The sequence below is a fragment of the Myotis daubentonii genome, chromosome 17 (genome assembly GCF_963259705.1).
Source record: "Myotis daubentonii chromosome 17, mMyoDau2.1, whole genome shotgun sequence".
In the NCBI taxonomy this organism is placed as follows: domain Eukaryota; kingdom Metazoa; phylum Chordata; class Mammalia; order Chiroptera; family Vespertilionidae; genus Myotis; species Myotis daubentonii.
Window position 1 is genome coordinate 1,979,344 of NC_081856.1, and position 23,554 is coordinate 2,002,897.

Sequence of the window (23,554 nt, forward strand, 5' to 3'; positions counted from 1 at the left end):
CCTTGGTTATGAGGGTTCTCTCCAGGAAGTCTTCAGTTGATTTTTCAGGGAGTATTCCTATATTTTATTTTATTTTTTTAACATATTTTATTGATTTTTTACAGAGAGGAAGAGAGAGGGATAGAGAGTTAGAAACATTGATGAGAGAGAAACATCGATCAGCTTCCTCCTGCACACCTTCTACTGGGAATGTGCCTGCAACTAAGGTACATGCCCTTGACCGGAATTAAACCTGGGACCTTTCAGTCTGTAGGCCAATGCTCTATCCACTGAGCCAAACCAGTTAGGGTATTATTCCTATATTTTAGTTGTAATTCTAGTTTGGTCCTGGGAGCATGTCTGTGCAGCATCCACTTACTCTACTGCCATTTTTTTAAATATAGTTTTATTGATTTCAGAGAGGAAGGGAGAGGGCAAGAGAGAGATAGAAATATCAGTGATGATGAGATAGGAAGATGGTGTCCAGCAGAATGGAAATGACAGAGAGTGTGAGTGAGTGAGGGAGCGAAAGGGGAATGTGTGGACGTGTGTGGTGTGTGTGTGAGTGAGGGACAGTTAGACCCTGCAGGACATCCAGGGGCTGGCAGACCAGGCTATCCTAGACAGAGAGCCTCTGCTACTGCTGAAATCACTCCCAGGGTGGCCGGCTTGACAGAAACCACACCATCTTGAAGGAGAGAGCTGTTGTGACTAGGAGCCCAGCCTCACCACCACCCAGACTAGCCTCAGACGCCATCATGGGCCCTATAGGCACTCCAGCCAAAGATCTTCTACCTCAGCTGCAGACCCAGACACCTGAATTCCAGCCTCCTGGATGTGGGCTCCTGAGGGTCCCTGAGTGCACTTGTCTCCCGCCAGCCCATTGTGTAGTTTCCAAGCGCCTGCTGGTGAGTCTTGAACTTTTTCCCACCCGCCAAGCCTGCAGCATCCCCCCGGCTCTTGTGGTCCCACAGGTGAGTTTCTGGCTGAGTTCCCTGTCTCCAAGACCGAGGAGTCGGCTCCTGCCCTGTAAGTCCCACAGGCAAGCCTCTGTCTGCATTCCCTGCCCCCCAAGACCAAGGTGTCAGCCCAGCCTTGCACATCCAGCCAGCAAGCTTTGGACCAGTGTTAGCAGGAATGGGGAGATAAAAAACAACCCCCAACAGAAAGAAAAGGAGGAATTCCCAGAAAAGAAACTAAATGAAACATAGGCATGCAATATGTCAGAAAAAGAATTCAGAGTAATGGTCATACTGTTCATAAACCAGATGGATGAGAAAAATCAACAACTTATGTAAGAATCGGGAGGAAATAAAAAATGATATAGCTACAGTAAGAAACACAATGGAAGTTTTCAACAGTAGACTAGAAGAAGTGGAGGACCGAATTAGTGAATTAGAAGATAAGGCAGCAAAACACCCAATCTGACCAGCTATTGGAGGAAAAAATTAGAAAGCAGGAGGAGAGTTTTGGGACAAAATGAAACAAAGTAACATACATTTAATAGGCATGCCAGAATGACAAGAAGAGGAGCAAGGATTAGAAAACCTATTTGAAGAAATGACAGAAAACATCCCTGATTTGGGGGAAAAAATGTCACACAAGCACAGAGTCCCAAACAAGATGAACCCGAAAAGACCCACACAAGACATGTTGTAATTACAATGGCAAATGTTAATGACAAAGAGAGACTCTGAAAGGCTGCAAGAGAGAGACAGAAAGTTATGTACAAGGGATCTCCCATTAGACTATCAAATGTTTTTTCAACAGAAACACATCAGGCCAGAAGGAAATGGAATGAAGTATACAAAGCATTGCAAAGCAAGGGACCGAATCCAAGAATACTCTATCCAGCAAGGCTGTGATTCTAATTGAAGGGGAAATTAGGAGCTTTTTAGACAAAGAAAGTCTAAGGGAGTTTTTCACTACCAAGCCAGCAATGCAATAAATGCCAAAGGGGCTATTGTAAAAAGAAGAAATAAAAAGGCAAGAAAGAATACAGGCACAAAGAATGAAGATGGCTACAAACAAGTACCTATCAATAATAACCATGAACATAAATGGATTAAATGCTCCAATCAAAGGACATCAAGTGGCTGAATGGGTAAGAAAACATAACCTATACATATACTGTCTACAAGAGATCGAAATCAGAACAAGGGACTCACACAGACTGAAAGTGAAGGAATAGAAAAATATATTTCAGGCAAATGGAAATGAAAAAAAAGCTGGGGTAGCAATACTTATATCTCACAAAATAGGCCTCAAAGTGAGGGCCATAACAAGAGAAAAGGAAGGCCACTTCATAATACTAAAAGGATTGCTACAACAAGAGGATATAACTCTGATAAACATATATGCTCTAAATGTTGGAGCACCCAAATACATAAAAAACTTCTGGAGGATATCAAGGGAGAGATCAACAGCAATACAATCATAGTAGGGGACTTTAGTACCCCATTGACATCACTGGATAAATTCTCTAGACAAAAAATCATCAAAGAAACAGCAGTCCTAAATGACTCACTAGATCTGATGGACTTAATTGACATCTTCAGAACATTTCACACACAAGCTACAGAATATACATTCTTCTCAAGTGCACATGGGACATTCTCAAAAATAGACCACATATTGAGACACAGGCAAAGTCTCTCCCAATTCAAGAAGATTGAAATCATATCAAGCATCTTCTCAGACCACAATGACATAATATTAGAAATCAACTACAATAAAAACAATAAAAAATTCAAACACTTGGAGGCTAAATATCATACTATTAAACAATGATTGGGTTACCAAAGAGATCAAAGAAGAAATTAAAAACATCCTGGAAACAAATGACAATGAAAACACAAAAATCCAAAATCTATGGGACACAGTGAAAGCAGTCTTGAGAGTCCTATCTAAAAAACAGGACTATCTAAAAAACAAGAAAAATTTGTAATAAATTACCTAGCCCTACAACTTAAAGAATAAGAAAGAGAGCAGTAAGAAAAGCCCAGAGTGAGCAGAAGGAAGGAAATAATAAAGATCAGAGTGGAAATAAATAACATAGAGTCCAAAATAAACAATATAAAAGATCAATGAAACCAAGAGCTGGTTCTTTGAAAGGATAAACAAGATTGATGAATCTTACCCAGGGTCACCAAGAAGTAAAGAGAGAGGACCCAAATAAACAAAATCAGAAATTAAAGAGGCAAAATAACAGCAGACCCCTCAGAAATACAAAGGATTGTTTAAAAAATACTATGAAAAACTCTATTTCAACAAACTAGATAACCTAGAAGAAATGGACATATTCCTAGAAATATATGACCTTCCAAAACTCAATCAGGAAGAATCAGAAAATCTGAATAGGCCAATAACTATGGAGGAAATTGAAGCAGTAATAAAAAAAAAAAACACAAACAAACAAACAAAAAAAACCCCAACTTCCAGCAAACAAAAGCACTGGACCAGATGGCTTCACAGTGGAGTTTTACCAAATTCAAAGAAGAACTAAAACCTATCCTTCTCAGACTATTCCAAAAAATTCAAGAGGAAGGAACACTTCCCAGCTCTTTCTATGAAGCCAGCATTACCCTAATCCAAAAGCCAGATAAAGACACCACAAAGAAAGAGAATTACAGGTCAATATCCCTGATGAACATAGATGTCCTAACAAAGTCCTAGCAAATCAGATCCAGCAATACATTAGGAAGATAATATACCATGACCAAGTGGGACTTATTCTGGGGATGCAAAGACGGTACAATATTCGCAAATCAATAAACATGATACATCACATAAATAAATTGAGATATAAACATCACATAGTCATATCAATTGATGCAAAAAAAGCATTTGACAAAATCCAACATCCTTTCTTGATAACCCTCAGCAAAGTGGGAATAGAGGGGTTATACCTTAACATAATAAAAACCTTATATGGCAAACCTACAGCCAACATCATACTAAATAGACAAAAACTAAAACCATTTCCTCTAAGAACAGGAACAAAACAAGGATCCCCACTCTCACTACTCCTGTTTGACATAATACTGGAAGTGCTAGCCATAGCAATTAGACAAGAAGAAGAAATAAAAGGCATCCAAATTGGAAAAGAAGAAGTAAAACTGTCATTATCCACAGATGACATGATATTGTACATAGAAAACCCTAAAGACTCCATCAAAAAACTATTAGACTTAATAAATGAATTCAGTAATGTAGTAGGATACAAAATTAACACCCAGAAATCTATTGCTTTTTTATACATCAATAATGAACTTACAGAAAGAGAAATTTAAAAAGCAATCCCATTTACCTTTGCAACAAAAAAATTAAGATACTAGTAATAAACTTAACTAAGGAGGTAAAAGACCTGTACTCGGAAAACTACAGGATGTTTTAAAAAGAAATATAGGAGGGCATAAACAAATGGAAGAATACACTGTGTTCATGGATTGGAAGAATCAACATCATTAAAATGTCCATACTACCCAAAGCAATCTATAGATTCAATGCAATCCACATTAAGATACCAACAGCATATTTCACAGACCTAGAACAAACTCTCCAAAAATTAATCTGGAATAAAAGAGACCCCGAATAGCCACAACAATCCTGAGAAAGAAGAACAAAGTTGGAGGGATCATAATACCAGATATCAAGCTGTATTACCAAGCCACGGTTCTCAAAACTGCCTGGTACTGGCACAAGAACAGACATATAGACCAATGGAACAGAACAGAGAACCCAGAAATCAACCCAAGCCATTATGCTCAATTAATATTTGACAAAGGAGGCAAGAGCATAAAATGGAGTCAAGACAGTCTGTTCAATAAATGGTGTTGGGAAAATTGGACAGATTCATGCAAAAAAAATGAAACTAGGACACTAACTTACACCATAGACAAACTCAAAATGGATAAAGGACTTAAACGTAAGACAGGGAACCATAAAAACCTTAGAGAAAACCACAGGCAGCAAAATATCAGACATTTGTTGTAGCAATATCTTTACCCATACAGCTCCTAGGGCAATGGAAATTAAAGAGAAAATAAACAAATGGGACAAAAGAAAACCATCAAAAGAAACCATCAACAAAACAACAAGAAAGCCCACTGCATGGGAGAACATATTTGCCAATGTTATCTCAGATGAGAGTCTAATCTTCAAAATTTATAGGGAGCTCATACAACTTAACAAGAGGAAGATAAACAACCTAATCAAAAAAAAAAATGGGCAAAGGACCTAAATAGATACTTTCCAAAAGACATACAGAAGGCCAAGAGGCATATGAAAACATGCTCAAAGTCACTAATCATCTGAGAGATGCAAATTGAAATGACCATGAGGTACCATCTCACACCTGTCAGAATGGCTATCATCAACAAATCAGCAAAGGACAAGTGCTGGCAAGGATGTGGAGAAAAAGGAACTCTCGTGCACTGCTGGTAGAATGCAGACTGGTGCAGCCACTGTGGAAAACAGTAGGGAGTTTCCTCAAAAAATTAAAAATGGAACTCCCATTTGACCCAGTGATCCCACTTCTAGGAATATATCCCAAGAAACTAGAAACACCAATTAAAAGGATATATCCACCCCTATGTTTATAGCAGCACAATTCAACATAGCTAAGATTTGGAAACAGCCTAAGTGCCCATCAGCAGATGAGTGGATTAAAAAACTGTGGTACATCTACACAATTGAATACTACGCTGCTGCAAAAAAGAAAGAATGCTTACCATTTGCAACATCATGGATGGACCTGAAGAGTGTTATGCTAAGTGAAATAAACCAATTAGAGAAAGATAAATACCACATGATCTCACTCATTTGTGGAATATAATGAACAACATAAACCGATGAACAAAAATAGAGCCAGAGACAGAGAAGCATGGAATAGACATCCAAACTATGAGGGAAGGCGTGGGGTGAGGGTAAGAGATCAACCAAAGGACTTGTATGCAGGCGTATGAGCATTACCCATGGGCATAGTCCCTAGAGTCACTAGGGGGTGAGGGCATTTGCTGGGGGTGGGAGTGGCAGGAGAGAGGTGAATGGAGGAAAAAAATAACATTGTAATAGCTAAGTACGGGCCAGGGGGTATTTGCAATATCAGGGCACTGCTCTGTAGAGTATATGATTGTCTGACCACAGTGCTGTGCACCTGAAACTAATACAGGATAATATTGAATGTGAACTACAATGGGTGGGGGGGAGATGGAATATTGTATTTTATATGTTTTTCATCATCATCATCATCATAATATAAAAAGAAACATCAACGATGAGAGAGAATCATTGATCAGCTGTCTCCTGCACACCCTCTACTGGGGATCGGGCCTGCAACCCAGGCATGTGCCCTTGACCAGAATCAAATCTGGGACCCTTCAGTCTGTAGGCCAATGCTCTCTCTATCCACTAAGCCAAACCAGCTAGGGCACCATTTTTAATCTCTCTGTCACTGCTTCTTTGTAGAAACACAAATCCCTCGAGGAATGATGATTTGCATCTGCACCAAATTCCATGTGTAAACTTTGGCTTGATTCAGAGCCCTCTCTTTAGAAACCCTTCTGCATTGGTGTTTCTGGTGGTGCCTTAATCAGAGGGAGTTTCCGATTCTGTATTCACATGAAACTGTTCTAGCAATCAGTCCAAGCATTTCCTGAGAAGAGAATGGTAAGAGTCGGGAAAAGATTATAAACTATAATTGGAGACATAGCACTAATTCGTTAATGTTTATGTTTTAGAAATATTTGCGTAGGATCATTGTCCCTGGAAACCTAGGATAAACGTTGGTGGGGCTTACATGTGAGGTTCCAGTATTCATTTTCATTTATTTATTATTTATACACCACCTTCTTCCAAGAGGGATTTGAAAACAGCTTTTCCACAGAGACCTGTGGCGAAGCTCTGAAAACTGTCGTTAAAGGTTAACGAAGGAAAGCCCGGCTGCTGGGCCCCGAGGGAGCCTGTGCTCCCGGTTTCCGAGCGACGCGGTCATGGTGTGTTGGGTCAGACAGTTTGCTTCTCAGAAATGCACGATTGTAAAGGCCCCTTGCATGTGCCTCTGCGGACGGCGGTCTCTCGGGGCACGTTGTCCAGACCCCCAGCTTTAAATGAGCCAGTGCTGTCCTCCTGTTCCCTCAGGTCCGCCGGACAAGACCCCCCCACCGACCAGACCTCTGCCCACAGCACCCCCGCACCGCTCCGTGCCCCCAGCCGACCCCCGCAGGAACGACAGGCCCAAGCCGCCGCGGCCGCCCACCGGCAGGCCTGCCTACCCCGGGGCCAAGCCCAGCATCTGCGAAGGCAACTTCAACACGCTGGCCATCCTCCGCCGGGAGATGTTTGTGTTCAAGGTAGGAGCTGGGTTTCTCATTCCACGGGCAGTTGAAGGGCCCACGGTGTAGCTTTCGAAAATCAGTCCTCGTGCCTTCTAACGCCACCTTCCCAGACGGCTCACAACCAGAAGGTTCACAAAAGCGTCTTAAAAACTAAAGGCACCCACGGGCGTCAGTGTCCAGCAGAGACACGGCACCACCTATTGCCGGGCGCACTCACCGGAGCTGCCGAGGTGCTGGGCGGTGAGGGTGAGGAAATGCCGTCCTGGGAACAGACGGCCAGCCCAGTGGACACCCCGCGAGGAGCTGCCGGCGAGGTCCCGGAGGCGCCAGTGCAGGCCCGTCTGGAGGAGAGCCCTGTCGTGGTGTCCAGGAGAGCGCTGACCTGGTCTCCTGGGGCCTGTGAGCTGATTGTTCTCTACGAGGCCTCCCTCTCGTTTCACACACACACACACTGCTGTGTTCTCGAGTCAGGCGTCTGTGCTTACCTAGTTCACATTATCTCTTAAAGGTTAGAAGCTAAAACAGATTCTGCGTTTTGATAAATGTGCTTTTTAATGCCATGGGTTCTCAATCACACTAATACACAATGTAGTAAAGGAAGTCACATAATATTGAAACGTGAATATAGAATAATACTGAAAAGTCATTTTCTCCCTCAATATTTGTAAACTGATCTTAAAGATTAATGAAAAACATGTTTTACATTAGCATTAGAGTATTAAAAGAGCCACATTTTTACCAATAGCATCCATTTAAAAATAATGTGCCCTCATTTTTGGTGCTCACAAATCAATAAATAGTGAAATATTTTCTGACTTATGCAGGGTTTCCTATCTGCCAGGGGCTGTACGTAGAAAGACAGATTTCATGTAATGTTTAGAGACAGAGCGCTCTGCTCCCTTCCTGGTGCGAGGGTGTGATTGGTGGACTGTGCTCCCGGCTGCCGCCCGGGACAGATTCCTGCGTTCTGGAAGGTCCTGCAGCGCTCCAGCAGCTGTCTCCCGCCCGCCCGCCCGCCCGCCTTAAGCAGATTAATGAATTACGATGCAAGGAGTCCGATAAAAAGCTTATGAGGTCATTTCTGTTTATCCTGCAAGTCGCCCCATGACAAGCGAGGGATTCTGCTTCCACCCTTTTGGCTGAGTTTGAACTCCGGTCGTCACCCCGTGGTGTCGTAGTGTGTGACCGACATGCCCACCTCACGGCTCTGAGACTCTGTTAGAGCCCTTAGACCGCACTCTCGGAGGCGATGCGGGTCTTCATGTCTGACGGTCCTTCTCGCCGACTCCCTGCTCTGCTCACTGGGAGCCGAGTGAGGAGTGAGCCCCTGACGAGGTGCCGGCCCAGGATCCTGGGAATGGAAGGTCGCTGGGCCACCTCTCGGGGAGCATGCAGGAGCCGCTATTTCCGTTAGCAAGACAGGTGTATGAGAATCACCCGTGTTTGAATTCTTCTCGGACCCCCCCGCTCCCCGATAACTTCATCAAAACTCTACAGCAGCGGTCGCCAGCCTTTCCAACCTCACGGACACCAGTGGCGCGCGGACCACGAGTTGGCGAGCTGCTCTACAGGAAAGAGCTTCTAGCCTCTCCCGGAAGTTAACTTCTGGTTCCACTGGTCTCTGCTTTTTTCTAAGAATTACTTCTGTTGAAGATAACTTCTGGCAGGCATTCCATTCTTTTACGCTCCACCTGCCGATGGATTTGTCACATAATTTCATAATTTCTGAACTCATCCCCCAGTTCCCACGAGCAGCAGCATGTGCCAGAGCATCCCGGGCACCATGGCCCTGCTGGGAGCTCGTGCTGCGGGCGCGAGGCAGGTGGGAGCTTCAGTTCTTGTAGGATCAGGAGAAACAGGCCACACTGGCTACGCAGAGTCTAATTTCCTGGGCACGATAAGGAGACTAGTGTTTGGTGTACTGGGAAGTCCGTGTGCTGAGGGAGGAAATATAGATGTGGTAATGGCAGCACAAAGTAACCAATGACACACTCAGAAATGCGGAAGATTTGATCAAAGGGAAGAGAGCGTGCCTGGGGAGACCCCCTCTTAGCTCACAGGCCCCGTGGACTCTGGGTCATTCACATGTGCCTGGGTGTATGCTGGGCATTTTAATCTCAAAAACTTGGAATGAAAATGCAAGATGGATGCTAGTCTCTGTCTTACAAGTGAGAAAACAGAATCAGAAAAGCTGTCCTCCGCCCCGTGACCAGGTTTGTGCCGGGAGCCGATCCATCCTTGCTGTTTCAAGGGACCTGGCATATATGGCATACGGTTCTTAATATGTTTGCTCACCTTCTTGGCACTGTGTTTTAACCAAGGTCACCTCTCCAAGAAAGGTTGTTCCCCCAGGTAGGGATTTTCCCCTGAAGTTAGGGAGGGAATAAAACCCCTCAACTAAGTGCCAGGCGGGTAATTAATCACTTTAACTACGAACAATCATGCTTAAGCTACATAATCTTAACTCCCTGGAATGGAGATAAGAAACGCCCTAACCTTTGTAATAGAGATTGATAGGATTGAATCAACTGGTATAAATACAGATGTAACAAGATAGAAAGAGACAGAATTTAGAACACAGAACTAGAGACAGAAGAACTTCGCTGGAGAGAGCATGCTGGAGGATCCTGGAGAGGGACTGGCCTCGGAGCCTAGAGACAGAGCCTAGCGGGAGAACATGGCAAGGGATCCTGGACTGAACCTGACTACAGAGATTGGCAGGAGAACCTGACTGGAACCTGGACACTGAACCTGACTGGAGAGCCTGGACAGAACCTGGCTGGAGAACCTAGCGAGGGAACATGGCTACAGAACCTCGCTGGAGATCCGAAGCAGAACCTCTCTGGAGATCGAGACCAGAACTTGGCTGGAGATCCTGGCTAGGCTGCTGATCAACTGAACGCTGTCTCCGTGTCATTCCTTCTTCGCCGACTCCGTCCACACCTTTGGGGACCCCTGGACCTGCTGGGGTTGGACCCCGGCATATGGCTCCCGAACAGGGTTCCCCTAGGTAAGCGCCCCGCACTCGGGACGGATAGGACTCCACCGTAGGAAGAGGGTGGATAGTCTTCGCCGACTCCGTCCACACCTTTGGGAATCCCTGGAACAGGATTCCCCTGGGTAAGCCCCCCCCCCATTGAGAACCCCCACGCTCGGGACGGATAGGACTCCACCAGGGTACTACAGACCCCCCTATAGAGGATAAGTAGGGTAAGAAGGTGGATAGTACAGAACTTAGATTGAGAAGATGTGCCTTACTGAGTCCAAAGAAAGAAGACTCTGTATTGATTCTTAGATTGAGAAGATGTGCCATACTGAGTCCAAAGAAAGAAGACTCTGTATTGATTCTTAGATTGAGAAGATGTGCCATACTGAGTGCAAAGAAAGAAGACTCTGTATTGATCTTTAGATTAAGAAGATGTGCCATACTGAATCTAAAGAAATAAGACTCTGTATTGATCTTTTAACATATATGCTTGCTTTTAAAAAATAAAAAAGGGGAAATTTGCCGGGAGCCGGTCCATCCTTGCTGTTTCAAGGGACCTGGCATATATGGCATACGGTTCTTAATATGTTTGCTCACCTTCTTGGCACTGTGTTTTAACCAAGGTCACCTCTCCAAGAAAGGTTGTTCCCCCAGGTAGGGATTTTCCCCTGAAGTTAGGGAGGGAATAAAACCCCTCAACTAAGTGCCAGGCGGGTAATTAATCACTTTAACTACGAACAATCATGCTTAAGCTACATAATCTTAACTCCCTGGAATGGAGATAAGAAACGCCCTAACCTTTGTAATAGAGATTGATAGGATTGAATCAACTGGTATAAATACAGATGTAACAAGATAGAAAGAGACAGAATTTAGAACACAGAACTAGAGACAGAAGAACTTCGCTGGAGAGAGCATGCTGGAGGATCCTGGAGAGGGACTGGCCTCGGAGCCTAGAGACAGAGCCTAGCGGGAGAACATGGCAAGGGATCCTGGACTGAACCTGACTACAGAGATTGGCAGGAGAACCTGACTGGAACCTGGACACTGAACCTGACTGGAGAGCCTGGACAGAACCTGGCTGGAGAACCTAGCGAGGGAACATGGCTACAGAACCTCGCTGGAGATCCGAAGCAGAACCTCTCTGGAGATCGAGACCAGAACTTGGCTGGAGATCCTGGCTAGGCTGCTGATCAACTGAACGCTGTCTCCGTGTCATTCCTTCTTCGCCGACTCCATCCACACCTTTGGGAACCCCTGGACCTGCTGGGGTTGGACCCCGGCAGGTTTGTAAGCAGTCGTTGATCACGGGTCTCCTGATTCCAGACTGTGTTTCTCACACTCAGGCTCACCACCAAAAAGAGGTAAAGGCAGTTTCCAGAGAAAGGTGAGCTTCACAGTCTACTTCAGCCAGTGAGCATGCAGGAAATCTGCACTGAGCCCCTACTGTGGGGGCTGGGGCTTGGCGATGCGGTGCAGACAGCCCCAGCCAGCCCTGCTGCTCCTAGCCCACGTCTGGTTTTCTGCGTGGATGGTCCCACGTCCACTGAGGATGGGAACGCCTGCCAGGATGGAGCCCCAGCTTCTGTTTCCTGTGTCGCTGACTCTGGTCTGATTGCTCCCTGGTACCCACACAGGCCCAACGACCTTGACCTCCAATGAGTGTCATGCCCCCAAACCTGGTCTTCCTCCTGGACCCTTGGCCGCCCTGCTCCCTGCCTTCCGCAGACGCAGCCTGACTGCTCACCGTTTGCTCCTGATTCAGGGTCCCTTTGATATTTTAGGGTCACCCACTATTTGATGTCACTCTTTCTAGTGTAGCTTGATTTTTTTACTTTTTTTTACTATAAATTCTCAGCACAGATTAGAAGCCACATTATCTCCTCAGCCCTCACCCTGCTCTGGTTTCCATGTCTCTAGTGAGAAAGCTCGCTGGCTCTGTCCTCAGCTCCCTCCTCACGTATCTGTCCCAACCTCTCCCAGGACTCTTCAGCCAGAGCCTCTTCGCGAGATTTTGCTGTTCACTGTCTGCATCAGCCAGCACGCCCTACTTCCTGTTCTCTCAGTGTTTCTCACCACGGTGTGTCCATCGACGGCAGTGCAGGCACCCTAGGGCAGGGCTGGTTCACTGGGTTCCACAGGGCTCGAGCGGATGGCTGGGCTCGGGGTCACGCCCTTTAATTGAACCCAGCATCTCCTGTGGATGCAGCACTGACCTGATGCAACGATATGGACAGTGCTCCATGCTGCTCGGGGTCAGTCCCTGCCCAGAGGTTCCAGGACTATTCTTTACTCAAATTCTATATGTATCATTTTTAGGTTAAAAAAAGACAATCTTGACATAAATTAAAACTAGTATCATCAGGCAATACTGTTTTCTTATCAGAGAGGAAGCTTTCTTTACAGCAGGAGTTTCCCGTAATTCCTGGCGGCTGCGCAGGGGATCTGATGACACTGGGATCAGTGCCAGGTGTGCTCACCTGAGTGCTTCCCTTCCGTCTGGGAACAGAAATGAAGCCCACTTTCTCCTTGGTCACGTAGGAGGATGAAGCTCCGCCTCCCTGCAGCTTCCTCGCCTCTGGGACCGGCACACCTGCACAGGGAGATGAAACTCCACACGGAAAGCCACTCTGTCCTTGGGAGAGGGGTTGAAGGCGGTGCTGGGCGTGTCCGGGTGCTGCCTGGAGACCGCGTGGCCCAGGGAAGCGGCTCAGCCTCCTTGGGGCGGATGAGGACGGGGCACTGAGCCCCTTTGTGGCGTGAGGAGGCAGCAGGAGCACTCGGCGGGGTTTCGGTGCTCAGGCTCGGGTGTACATGAAAGGAAGCAGCCTAACTAGAGTCATCCTGAAGCCAAGAAAAGGAAGAAAACTCTCCAACACCTAGAGTTCTTTTAGTGCAAAAAAAGGACCCTCCCAGCTTCGGGCCAGCTCTTCAGACCAGGGACTGGGGCCCCTCGGAGCCTCAATCTGCCCCCCAAAGGGAGGTGAGGGTCTGCGCACAGCATCCCAGGAAGCACATGTGTGTCTTGGCGGTTTTGTGAGGCTATTAAACACGCAGCCGTTCTCCAAGTTCCTTGGTAGCCCCGGCTGTTCATCTGTTGCAAGACACTCTGGCATGTATAAATATTTAAACCAGGGAGCTGCCCACCACCGTTATTTACAAACTAGAGGCCTGGTGCATGAAAATTCATGCACTGGAGGGGGTTCCTTCAGCCTGGCCTGCCCCCTCTCATAGTCTGGGAGCCCTCAGAGGTGGGAGGTAACCCAGCAATCAGGGGAAGGCGATGCCCCCATCACACCTCTGCTGCAGCCACTGCCGGCAGCGCAAGCACGGCCGACCCTAGTTACCTAAGCCCCGGGCGGCCTCAGGCATTTGCTGGGCAGCCAACATGGGAGGATTGCCTGTGCCTCAGGCCGGCCCTGGGCGGCTGGGGGGCTGAAGGCAGGTCCAGCCACACCGTGGACCTGCCACTCCCCCACAAGCAGGGCTGAGGGGACTGGGCGCCCCCATCTTTTGTGTCAGTGTGGTGGCAATTTGCATATTCCCTCTTTATTAGATAGGATTGTGAGATAGTGTAACTGAAAAGTTCCATAGAAATCAACAAAAACAAATAAAAACTGTTAACAAGAATAAGGAAGATGTTTTGAGCCATAGTAACAAAATACATATATAGCTTTTCTAATAAGAATTTAGACTATATAATTCAAAAATAATGTTCCTCACAGAAGAAGTGGCCCATACGTGTCACTGGACTAGCAGCGCCTGGTCGTTGGCTGCATTCATAACAACTTACTCCACCAGCACAGCTTCTGCTCCAACTCCGTCCTCTCCGCGCTTCACTCCCACCATGGAGGTTCTTGACTGTTTTATATTTTTAATTCTTCTATATGTGCTTCTTATGCTGCTTTAAAGTTTCAGAGCATATTATATATATATATATATATATATATATATATATATTGTTTAGGTGATTATCTAACAGAGCTATAGACAATATCCATAGCAAATGAAGACTAAAAAAGTATTTCAGGTATAAACTGCAGCGTTAGTCTGTCTTGCAATAGACAGTTTCCACAATAACAGCCCATGCACAGTCATTCACTCTGCTGCTTTCTTGCCAGTAGAACACATTTTGCAAGCAACCCAAACTATCCAGGAATATCCAGTAGCATGGTGATGGCGGAGCATATAGTCCATCCACTCAGTGGAGTGTAATGCAGTCATTTGGAAGTTTAAAGTTGGAGATTATATGAAAAACAGAGAGACACGATTATGATGGATATGCAAATAAAATATAGCAAAATATAAAAATGTATGTATCATAAATTGCATTGTTTGAAATATGTGTGTTGACAAGGCATGGAAATTATAAGAAAATGATGTTAGGCAAACTGAAGATTGATGGAATTATGAGTGGATTCTTAAACCGTGTACTGTTGTGATGATGAATAGACACTTAATAGCTTAAAATATAGTGGTACTAAAGCCCAGCTGGTGTGGCTCAGTGGTTGGGCATTGACCCGTGAACCAGGAAGTCAGGGCTTGATTCCCCATCAGGGCACATGCCTGGGTGTGGGCTTGATCCCAAGTGTGGGGCGTGCAGGAAGCAGGTGATTGATGATTCTCTCTCATCATTGGTGTTTCCATCTCTCCCTCTCCCTTCCTCTCTGAAATCAATGAAAATATATATTTTTTAAAAAGATAACTGTCAGTTGGAATATAAGTGATGGTGAAGCCGAATCATTTTCACAATTATAGGTGGGCAGACACTGCTAACGTTTTCATTGGAATTTTCCCTCGACCATGACTGGGCATGTCCTGTTCAACCTGCAGGGACAAGTGTGATAAGCAAGTCAGCCTGGCCAGCGAGGACGTCCGCAAGGGGGCCTGCTGTCTCCATAGCAACGGCCTCTGGGGAGTCAGCTGATGTTTGTTTTTCTAGTTGTGTTGTTTTGTAGGCACCAAGGTGAGAATTTATTCAGTTTACTATAGAAATGCTTTTAAAATTATGCAAAGTGTCAAGATACTTGGCAGGCAACCCAGAGAACTTTATTAATTGACTAGATTCAGCCCAAAGTAGTGCGGGAAGTGGCAGGCGGCCGGGGAGGAGCCTGAGCCCTGGCTGGACTCAGCGCCGCTCCCGCTCATCCTGGCCCTGCAGCGCCTGCTGCTGCTGCTCAGGTGCGCAGGGGGCGTGTCCGCTGGAAAGGTTTGTGTCACCGCACCTGCACTTGCCAGCCATGAGCCCGGCATCTGGCACCTGTTTGTCAGCTGAGTGGCACTCTCGCTGTGGGAGCGCACTGACCACCAGGGGGAAGCTGTTGCATTGAGCATCCGCCCCCTGGTGGTCAGTGCACATCATAGCTACCAGCCGGTCATCCGGTCGTCCAGTCACTAAGGCTTTTATATATAGATGCCGCTGCAGCTGTCATTTGGGAAAATTTGTCAGCTCAGCGAGCACAGTAGGCAGTAGACTGAGGCTCACACAGCGTGTGGCGCGGGAGTGAGGGCAGAAGCTACGCTGTCAGCGTCCGCAAGGCCCTTCCTGCCCGTCAGCACCCACAGCATGCGTGGGTGGCCGTGGGGACCGCCACGGAGAGTGGGGCTGCATTCCTTAGCACCCTTGCTCCCGAGGGCCGCCCACCCCCTCTTGTATGATTTTTTTTTTTAAATTCTGTAATTCAACCAAGTGTAGACTGGCTACCAAATAAGAGCGAGGCCTGAGCATGACCCGATGGCAGGGCCGGGAGATGTGGCCTCGGGGCGGGGACCAGTCACTGACCACCACCTGATGGTGACTGCAGCCACAGGCAGGGCACAGGCGCGGGGCGGGGACCAGTCACTGACCACCACCTGACAGTGACTGCAGCCACAGGCAGGGCACAGGCGCGGGGCGGGGACCAGTCACTGACCACCACCTGACGGTGACTGCAGCCACAGGCAGGGCATAGGCGCGGGAGCATGCAGGGCCACACCGGGAGGGAGCTGTGGGGCCTCTCCCGGCACCTGTGAGAACCACACAGAGTTGCCAAGCTTGGGGATGAGGAGATGGTGCTGTGCAAACTGAATGAAGTCACTTTGGACCTCAAGGCAAGAAACTGAGCAACAGCCGGAGAGACACAGTGGGGTGGGGGGGAGGGAGGCGCCACATCACCAGGGTCCTGCGTGCCCGGTGGGGAGCCCGAGGCTTGTTCTGCAGGCAGACCTGCCGGAAGTGACCAGGTGGGGACAGGGTGCAGGGCACCGAGCTCAGGAGAGCGTGGAGCAGATGTTGGCTGCGGAGACACGTGAGTCAGCATTGGATTTTTTAAACGAGGTCTTACCTGTAAACCTCACAGGCGCTGGAGTTGTGGGGGAGCCAGAGGCCCAGGCAGGAGGCCTCCCGCCAGCGTTGGGTGAGAAATATCCAAACATGGGACTTTGTTAAAGAAGTTCCAACCTCTCTCTCCTCCGTACGTATAGTTTTTACTGAAACTGTATTCAGAAAAAAAAAGAGGCATCGCATTATTAATCTGCCCTGTTGAAGGACAGGAGTTTTCTGTGAAGTACATGGTGGTTGCTAAGCCACATCCCGCCTGGAACAGCGTGTGCTGGGCCACATCCCGCCTGGAACAGCGTGTGCTGGGCCACACCCGCCTGGAACAGCCTGTGCTGGGCCACACCCGCCTGGAACAGTGTGTGCTGGGCCACACCCGCCTGGAACAGCATGTGCTGGGCCACACCCCGCCTGGAACAGCGTGTGCTGGGCCACACCCGCCTGGAACAGCGTGTGCTGGGCCACACCCCGCCTGGAACAGTGTGTGCTGGGCCACACCCGCCTGGAACAGCGTGTGCTGGGCCACACCCGCCTGGAACAGCGTGTGTGTGTTTCCTGGCTACACTACAAGCTAGTGAGCCACAGGTCTTCATGGTCAGAACGTGAAGCAAAGACCGTTTAAACCCTGGAGCTGAAGCTTACAGCAGCTGATGTCAGAGCTGGCTCCTCGGGTCCCCTCAGCCATCACCTCCCCAGTCAGAATTCTGAAGTCCCTTAGGACAGAGAAACCTTTATGCTGAATCCTGAAACTTTTCATGCGACTGGTTAAGATATTTTTATTGTGCATATCAACCTCACCCCCTATGATCCAATAAACAAAAGATCAAATAGAAGATCAAAAATAAATTATAGGATTAGAATCCTGAATAAGTATTTAGAGATTGAATATCATGAACCATTCCATAAGTTAGACTTTGTGAAAGTAATTCATCATGGGTATATCCCTTATTTCAGTCTTTCTAAGAAAAAACAATCAATATTAAAACAGGAAAATTTCATTTGTAATAAAATGTAAAGAATAACAAAAATGTGGCTATAAAAGGAAACAAGCCTGTAGGTCATAATCGCTGTGTGCTCGGGAGGCTGGGGAAGGGGGGGGGGGGGCGCTGTGGTCCCCGCAAGGTGGCCGAGCCGCGGGGGCTGGGCCCGGGCTCAGGGCCTGGCTGCGTAGTTCAGGCTGGAAAGGACTCAATTCCCAAACGACGGTCACAAAGACCGGCCGATGCGGCCGCTGCGGTAACACTGTCAGTTTCCTGCGTGGCAGTGCTACCACAGGGAATAGGACGTATTCATGCCTGAGGGCATGTCTGGCAGGAGCCGCGGTAAGAAGGAGCCTCGGACACAGTTGCCGTCTTCACGGGACGGTCTCTGGGAGCCCGGAGACTCGACAGCTGGGCGCTCGGTGGGCCTTGGCGCGGTCCCCGCGTTTCGGGCCCCGCGGTTCCCGTTCAGGCTGACATGCCCTGGAGGAGCCGCCTGTGTGCCCCTCGCGGGACAGCGCCCAGGTGCACCCCTTCCCACACTTCACCTGCACGGGTTTCCTCGGGCGTTAGGACCTGAGCTCACAGGCGCTGGTCATTGCTCAGGAGACTGAACTGGTCCCCGGTGTCCCCAAGAGATGCCGCCGTCTCTGGAGTGGGCCCCGCCCGGACGGCCGACCTGGCCTCGCGCAGCTGGCTCTCGGCGCCTCTCCCGCAGGCCAGGTGTGTGTACAGCGTGGCACTTCGGGTGGCTAACGTCAGAAATAAAGTTGGAGACGAAAAATGACAAAGACCAGATTGGGAGAGAAAAGCAAATGTTTTATTGGGACAAGTGCCCTTACCTTTCACAAAAGCTGATTTCCATCGCGATGCCTTCAGTGGCCATTTCCCGCCCAACACCTGATTGATTTATCCGTGCGATAAATATTCATGCGGGCCTGCCCCGCTCGCCTCCAAGGGTCTGGGGCATCGCAGCGCGTCGTGCGGGAGGGGCCGTCACCATGTCACAGTCCAATGAATGTGCCTCATGTGCCATTGCTGAGGGCAGCGGGAGTGAGGCAGGCGCGGGGCGAGGCAGGCACGGGGCTGCTCCAGTCGGGGGGGAGGGAGGGTCCCTGGGAAGACAGGATGACCCTGTGGTTTAACCAGCAGCGCAGAGGCAGGAAAGGCACCCAGCTAAGCACGCGGCTAGGCCTCCGGAAGGGGTGGTCTGGGCCTCTGCCTGTGCTCCCTCCCGGGGTTCAGCGGACCCCACCTGCAGGGCGGTAGCCGCACCCCACGCCCCCGTCAGTGTGATGAGTGGGGCTGGAGGACTGGGTGAAAAGAGGGAGGTTAGAAGTACAGACCAAGAGTTACAGAACAGCCAGGGGACCAACACGCCGCGTGGGGAATAGTCAGCATGTTGATGATGCAGTTATGTGACACCGATGGCTGTGTGCTGGACTCGCCGGGGTCGCTCCGTAAGGTATATAAATGCCTCACCGCCATGCTGTGCGCCTGCAACTAAGTGAATGTCAACTGTAGTTGAACATTTGTTTCAAAACTTAAAAATAGTTGCAGTGTTTCTGCTAAAGATGGGCGCGGGAAGCATAACGACCCAAAGCCCATCTCAGTGGACGTTCTCCCGTGCCTTGGACCCTGGCTGCATTTAGGAATTACTTGATTAGCAACACAGGAGCCAGGAAACCAGTCAGTGTGGACGGGAGCGTCGCAGCATCACCCAGGACAGCGCAGGTGGCCACGGAGGTCCCCAGCACGCACGCACACACATGCACACACGTACACACACACATGCACACACACAAACACACACATTGGGTTAGAGCCGTCACTGCCGTGTGACAATGGCGTTGTTTGTTGAGGATGTTCTTTGAGCATAAGGAAGGCACTCACCTGCTGAGCTCCCCACCTCAGTACATACGTCCCAGCCACTCGGGGAGCAGAGGCCTCCCCAGAGCACGGCAGAGGAGGCAGCGGAGGCCTTGGTAACGCCCTGTTGTGGCAACAGCCTCCTGAACCCGAGCCCCGCCCTCAGGACCCCCAGCTCCTTGCTGAGTAATTGCGGGGGCTTCTCTGCCAGCCCACCCTGTCTCTCAGGCAACCTCTCATTCCCCAGCCCTGGCCTCCTTTGTTGCCCGCTCACTGTGTCTCCCTGGGCCCATCCCTCGTGGCCGCCTCTGCTCCCGCCTCGCCGCTCCGAGCTGCAGGCAGAGGGCTCTGACTCGGTTTCTCTCCGTGTGGGTCACTGCTCACTGCCCCAGGCTTTCGGCCCCCAGTTTCCTCAGCCCTGTGGGCAGGTCTGGGGGAAAGAATATGACCAGAGAGGAAGCTGAAAGCAGTACTCCATGGCACCATTAAACCTCGGCCTCCGCCTGTGTCACATGAGACTCCTGTCCACCGGCCACAGCAGGACCCGGTCATGGCCCGTTGGCCCGGGACACACTGCACGCCGTGGGGACAAACAGCAGCTCACCCAGCGGGCAGGGCTTCCTGGAAATGTCCCCGATGCCTGTGCTGAGTGTGTAAGGACATGGAGGAAGAGAGAATGAGGAGGCTCCCGGGAGGGGAGGATGAGCAGAGGGCGGTGACAGGGGTTGTGTCCCACAGAGGGCAGGGCTCGGGCGGACGGCCTGGAGGGTTCCCGTGGGTCCAGCCCTGCACCCGGCCACGGAGTGGTGGCTCCCGGCCCCTCGCCGGCTGTTCCTCCCTGTCTGGGGCTCGATGCTGACCAGGGCTGCCAGGGGTATGTCCCAATGGCACAGGGGGCTCCAGCCCCCTGGGAGGCAGGGAGTATGAGCAAATATTCAGAGAACAACAGGTCAATGAAGAAAATAAAACATGATAAATGTATAGAACATGATTGAGGTGACTAATTGGATTCGATGTTTAAAAATTTAAGTTGGATACACTGCCCTGGGTACATCGAGTCAAAAGAGCCTACACTTTATCCAGCAGGGACTTAGTTTTTATTGTAAATGTCACATTTTGGGGGGGGTCAAAACCAAAGGGATGGGCCCTGGCCGGTATCGCTCAGTGGATAGGGCGTTGGCCTGCAGACTGAAGGGTCCCGGATTCTATTCCGGTCAAGGGCACATGCCCAGGTTGCAGGCTCAGTCCCCAGTGGGGGGCATGCAGGAGGCAGCCAATCAATGATTCCCTCTCGTCACTGATGTTTCTCTCTCTTCCTCTCCCTTCCTTCTCTGAAATCAATAAAAATATATTTAAAAAAAACAAACCAAGGGATGGGAATTCTTGATAGGTGAGCTAAGGACACCGTGTTCTCCGCTCAGGACCGTCACTGAACGGGGAACCCACTTTATTTTTTTAACATCCATCACCACACACAGTTACAGAATCTGTCTTTTTCTTTTTTGTTGAATTTATCGGGGTGTCATTGGTTAATAAGTTTACATAGGTTTCAGGTGTATACTTCGATATACATCCTCTGTATATTGCATTGTGTGTCCACCACCCCCTTTACCCTCTCCCCCTCCCCCAACCCCTTTCCACCCGGTAGGTAATGACCACACTGTTGTCTGCAACTATGAGTTTTTGCTTCTCTTTTCTGCTTAATCCCTTCACCTTTTTCATCCAGCCGCCCAGCCTCCCTCCCCTCTGACAGCTGTTAGTCTGTTCTCTGTATCTATGAGTCTGTTTCTATTTTGTTTGTTAGTTTATTGTTCATTAGAGACATAAACGTTAGACTCAAAACCATAAAACTCTCAGACACTTCTCGTAACCATATTTTTTTCTGATGTATCTCCTTGGGCAAGAGAAACAAAAGAAGAAATAGACCCACGGGAGCACATCACACTCACGCGTGTTTGCACAGCCAGGAAACCACCACCAAATGGCCCCCTGCACAGGGTGTGGGAGCAATCGGTGGGCAGTGCCCAAGCCTGGGGTCCACGCTCACACTTCCTCAAGACCACTTGGTCATTCTCCACGGCCGTTAGTTCATCGCCCCAGCAGGACACAGTGGACGGTGACAGAGGACTCCACGACACCTCAGGGCGCTGGGTGCAGGTGGGGGCAGGCGCCATCCCTGCCCTGTGGTGCTCACCACCCCTCCTGCCTCCGGCTCAGAAGCTGGCTCCCTCCGCCTGGCAGGGCCTGGGCTGCACCCCCTCCCCCCTCCCCCGGGGAGGCCCTGGGTGTAACCTCAGTGCCGGGATGAGACTTCTCCATTACCTTTGGAACCCCGTGGGTCAGCGCTGGGAGGGCGGCTGGAAGCCCCGGGAGAGTGGGGGCAGGTGTCGTGCTGCTCCGCGTGTGCGAGGCAGTGGCTTCGGCGCGGGCCTGGGTGATGCTGACGCCTCCTGTGCTTGGCTTGCAGGACCAGTGGTTCTGGCGGGTGAGGAACAACAGGGTCATGGACGGGTACCCCATGCAGATCACTTACTTCTGGCGCGGCCTGCCCCCGGGGATCGACGCGGTGTACGAAAACAATGAGGGCAACTTCGTCTTCTTCAAAGGTGAGGCGGCCCCTGCCCTGTCCACTGCACCATCAGGAGGTGGCCCGGCACTCCTGCTGGTGGAAGGGACCACTGGTGCTGCCTAGAAACACAAATTCAGTGAAGTTAAATTTTAATTCTTTCATTTATGTTTTTCCATGTGGTATCCCATGTACAAGTCAAATTTGTAGACTTTTTAGATTTTGCTTAAAAGCACCAAAAAAAGTAAAATGGATGAATGGATGAATGAATGAATGAAATGGATGAATGAATGAATGAATGAATGATTTAAAAGCTATTTTTCCTGCCCTGGTCAGTAGTTCAGTGGTTAGAGCATCAGCCAGCACACAGAAGGGTCTCAGGTTCGATTCTGGTCAAGGGCATGTGCTTGGGTTGCAGGTTCAATCCCACGTGTGGGAGGCAACCAACTGATGTGTCTCTCTAGCATCCGTGCTTCTCTCTCTCCCCCTCTCCCTCTCTCTCCCTCCACTCCCTCTAAAATAAATGGAAAATTGCCCAGCCCGTGTGGCTCAGTGGTTGAGCATCGACCCATGCACCAAGAAGTCCCCAATTTGATTCCCAGTCAGGGCATGTGCCTGAATTTTGGGGCTCAATCCCCAGGGTTGGGGGGAGTGTGCAGGAGGCAGCCAATAGAAGTCTCTGTCATTGATTTTCTATCTCTCGCTCTCTCTCTAAAATCAATAAAAACATTTAAAAGGAAAAAAAAATCCTACTTTAAAATCAATGGAAGAAATGTCCTCCAGTGAGGATTAACAACAACAACAAAAAAACAACCAACAATCTAACAAAAAGCCATTTTTCCATGAAGTAAGGGGTTTGGGTTTCTTTTTAAAAGATTTTTGAAGTTGCTTGCTGTTTTATGCAATGAAATCTAGTTCCCGTCTCAGACTTTGCTTGATTTAATCAGTTTATATTAAATAGTTTACAATAAACTAGGAAATTGCTCATGAAGGATTCACTCTGTCCCGTGAGATGCATTGTTTGCTGTTTGCCTGAGTGGCAGGCGTTGCTGGTGGCGCTGCTCAGGGCCTGGCACGCAGGGTGAGCGCAGGGGACTGGCCCGCCGGTCCCAGCACTTGCTCTGCTCAGAACAATAACCTCAGGTCTGTGGGGCCGGGCAGAGCCGGGCTGAGCCGCCGCAGGCTGTGTGCAGCGCGGCTGAGCCAACCCCGGGAGCCCGGTCCAGACCCACGGGAGGGGCTGTGTCGCCCAGGACCCAAAGGACAGAAATGAGCTTAAACAGGCAAAGACAGGGGGCTCCTAACAACAAATAGCAAGTGACCTCAGGATCAGCGTTTGTAGCGAGGCTGAGGGAAACGAGACCTGGCCTTTGGGGCACTGGTACCAAGTGAGGCTGAACTTCCAGGCAAAGGCAAGAGTCCTTACAATTCATTCTGTCTTCGCCGACTCTCCCTTAAGGAATGGGGGATGGTCTGGCCTCGAGGACACGCGGGTCCGGCCTCGGCCGTGAGGACACGGGG

General features: G+C 49.1%; 1 protein-coding gene across 2 annotated transcripts in view; it reads left to right on the forward strand.

Annotated features, from left to right (window-relative positions):
* Positions 1 to 23,554, forward strand: part of MMP16 (matrix metallopeptidase 16) — a 169,600-nt gene that overhangs the window by 133,244 nt on the left and 12,802 nt on the right. For both annotated transcript variants that reach the window (XM_059673172.1, XM_059673170.1), the window contains 2 exons: positions 7,120 to 7,331; positions 21,935 to 22,073. In XM_059673172.1, coding sequence (XP_059529155.1) covers positions 7,120 to 7,331; positions 21,935 to 22,073 — 351 coding nt within the window. The remainder of the gene's footprint in view (positions 1 to 7,119; positions 7,332 to 21,934; positions 22,074 to 23,554) is intronic.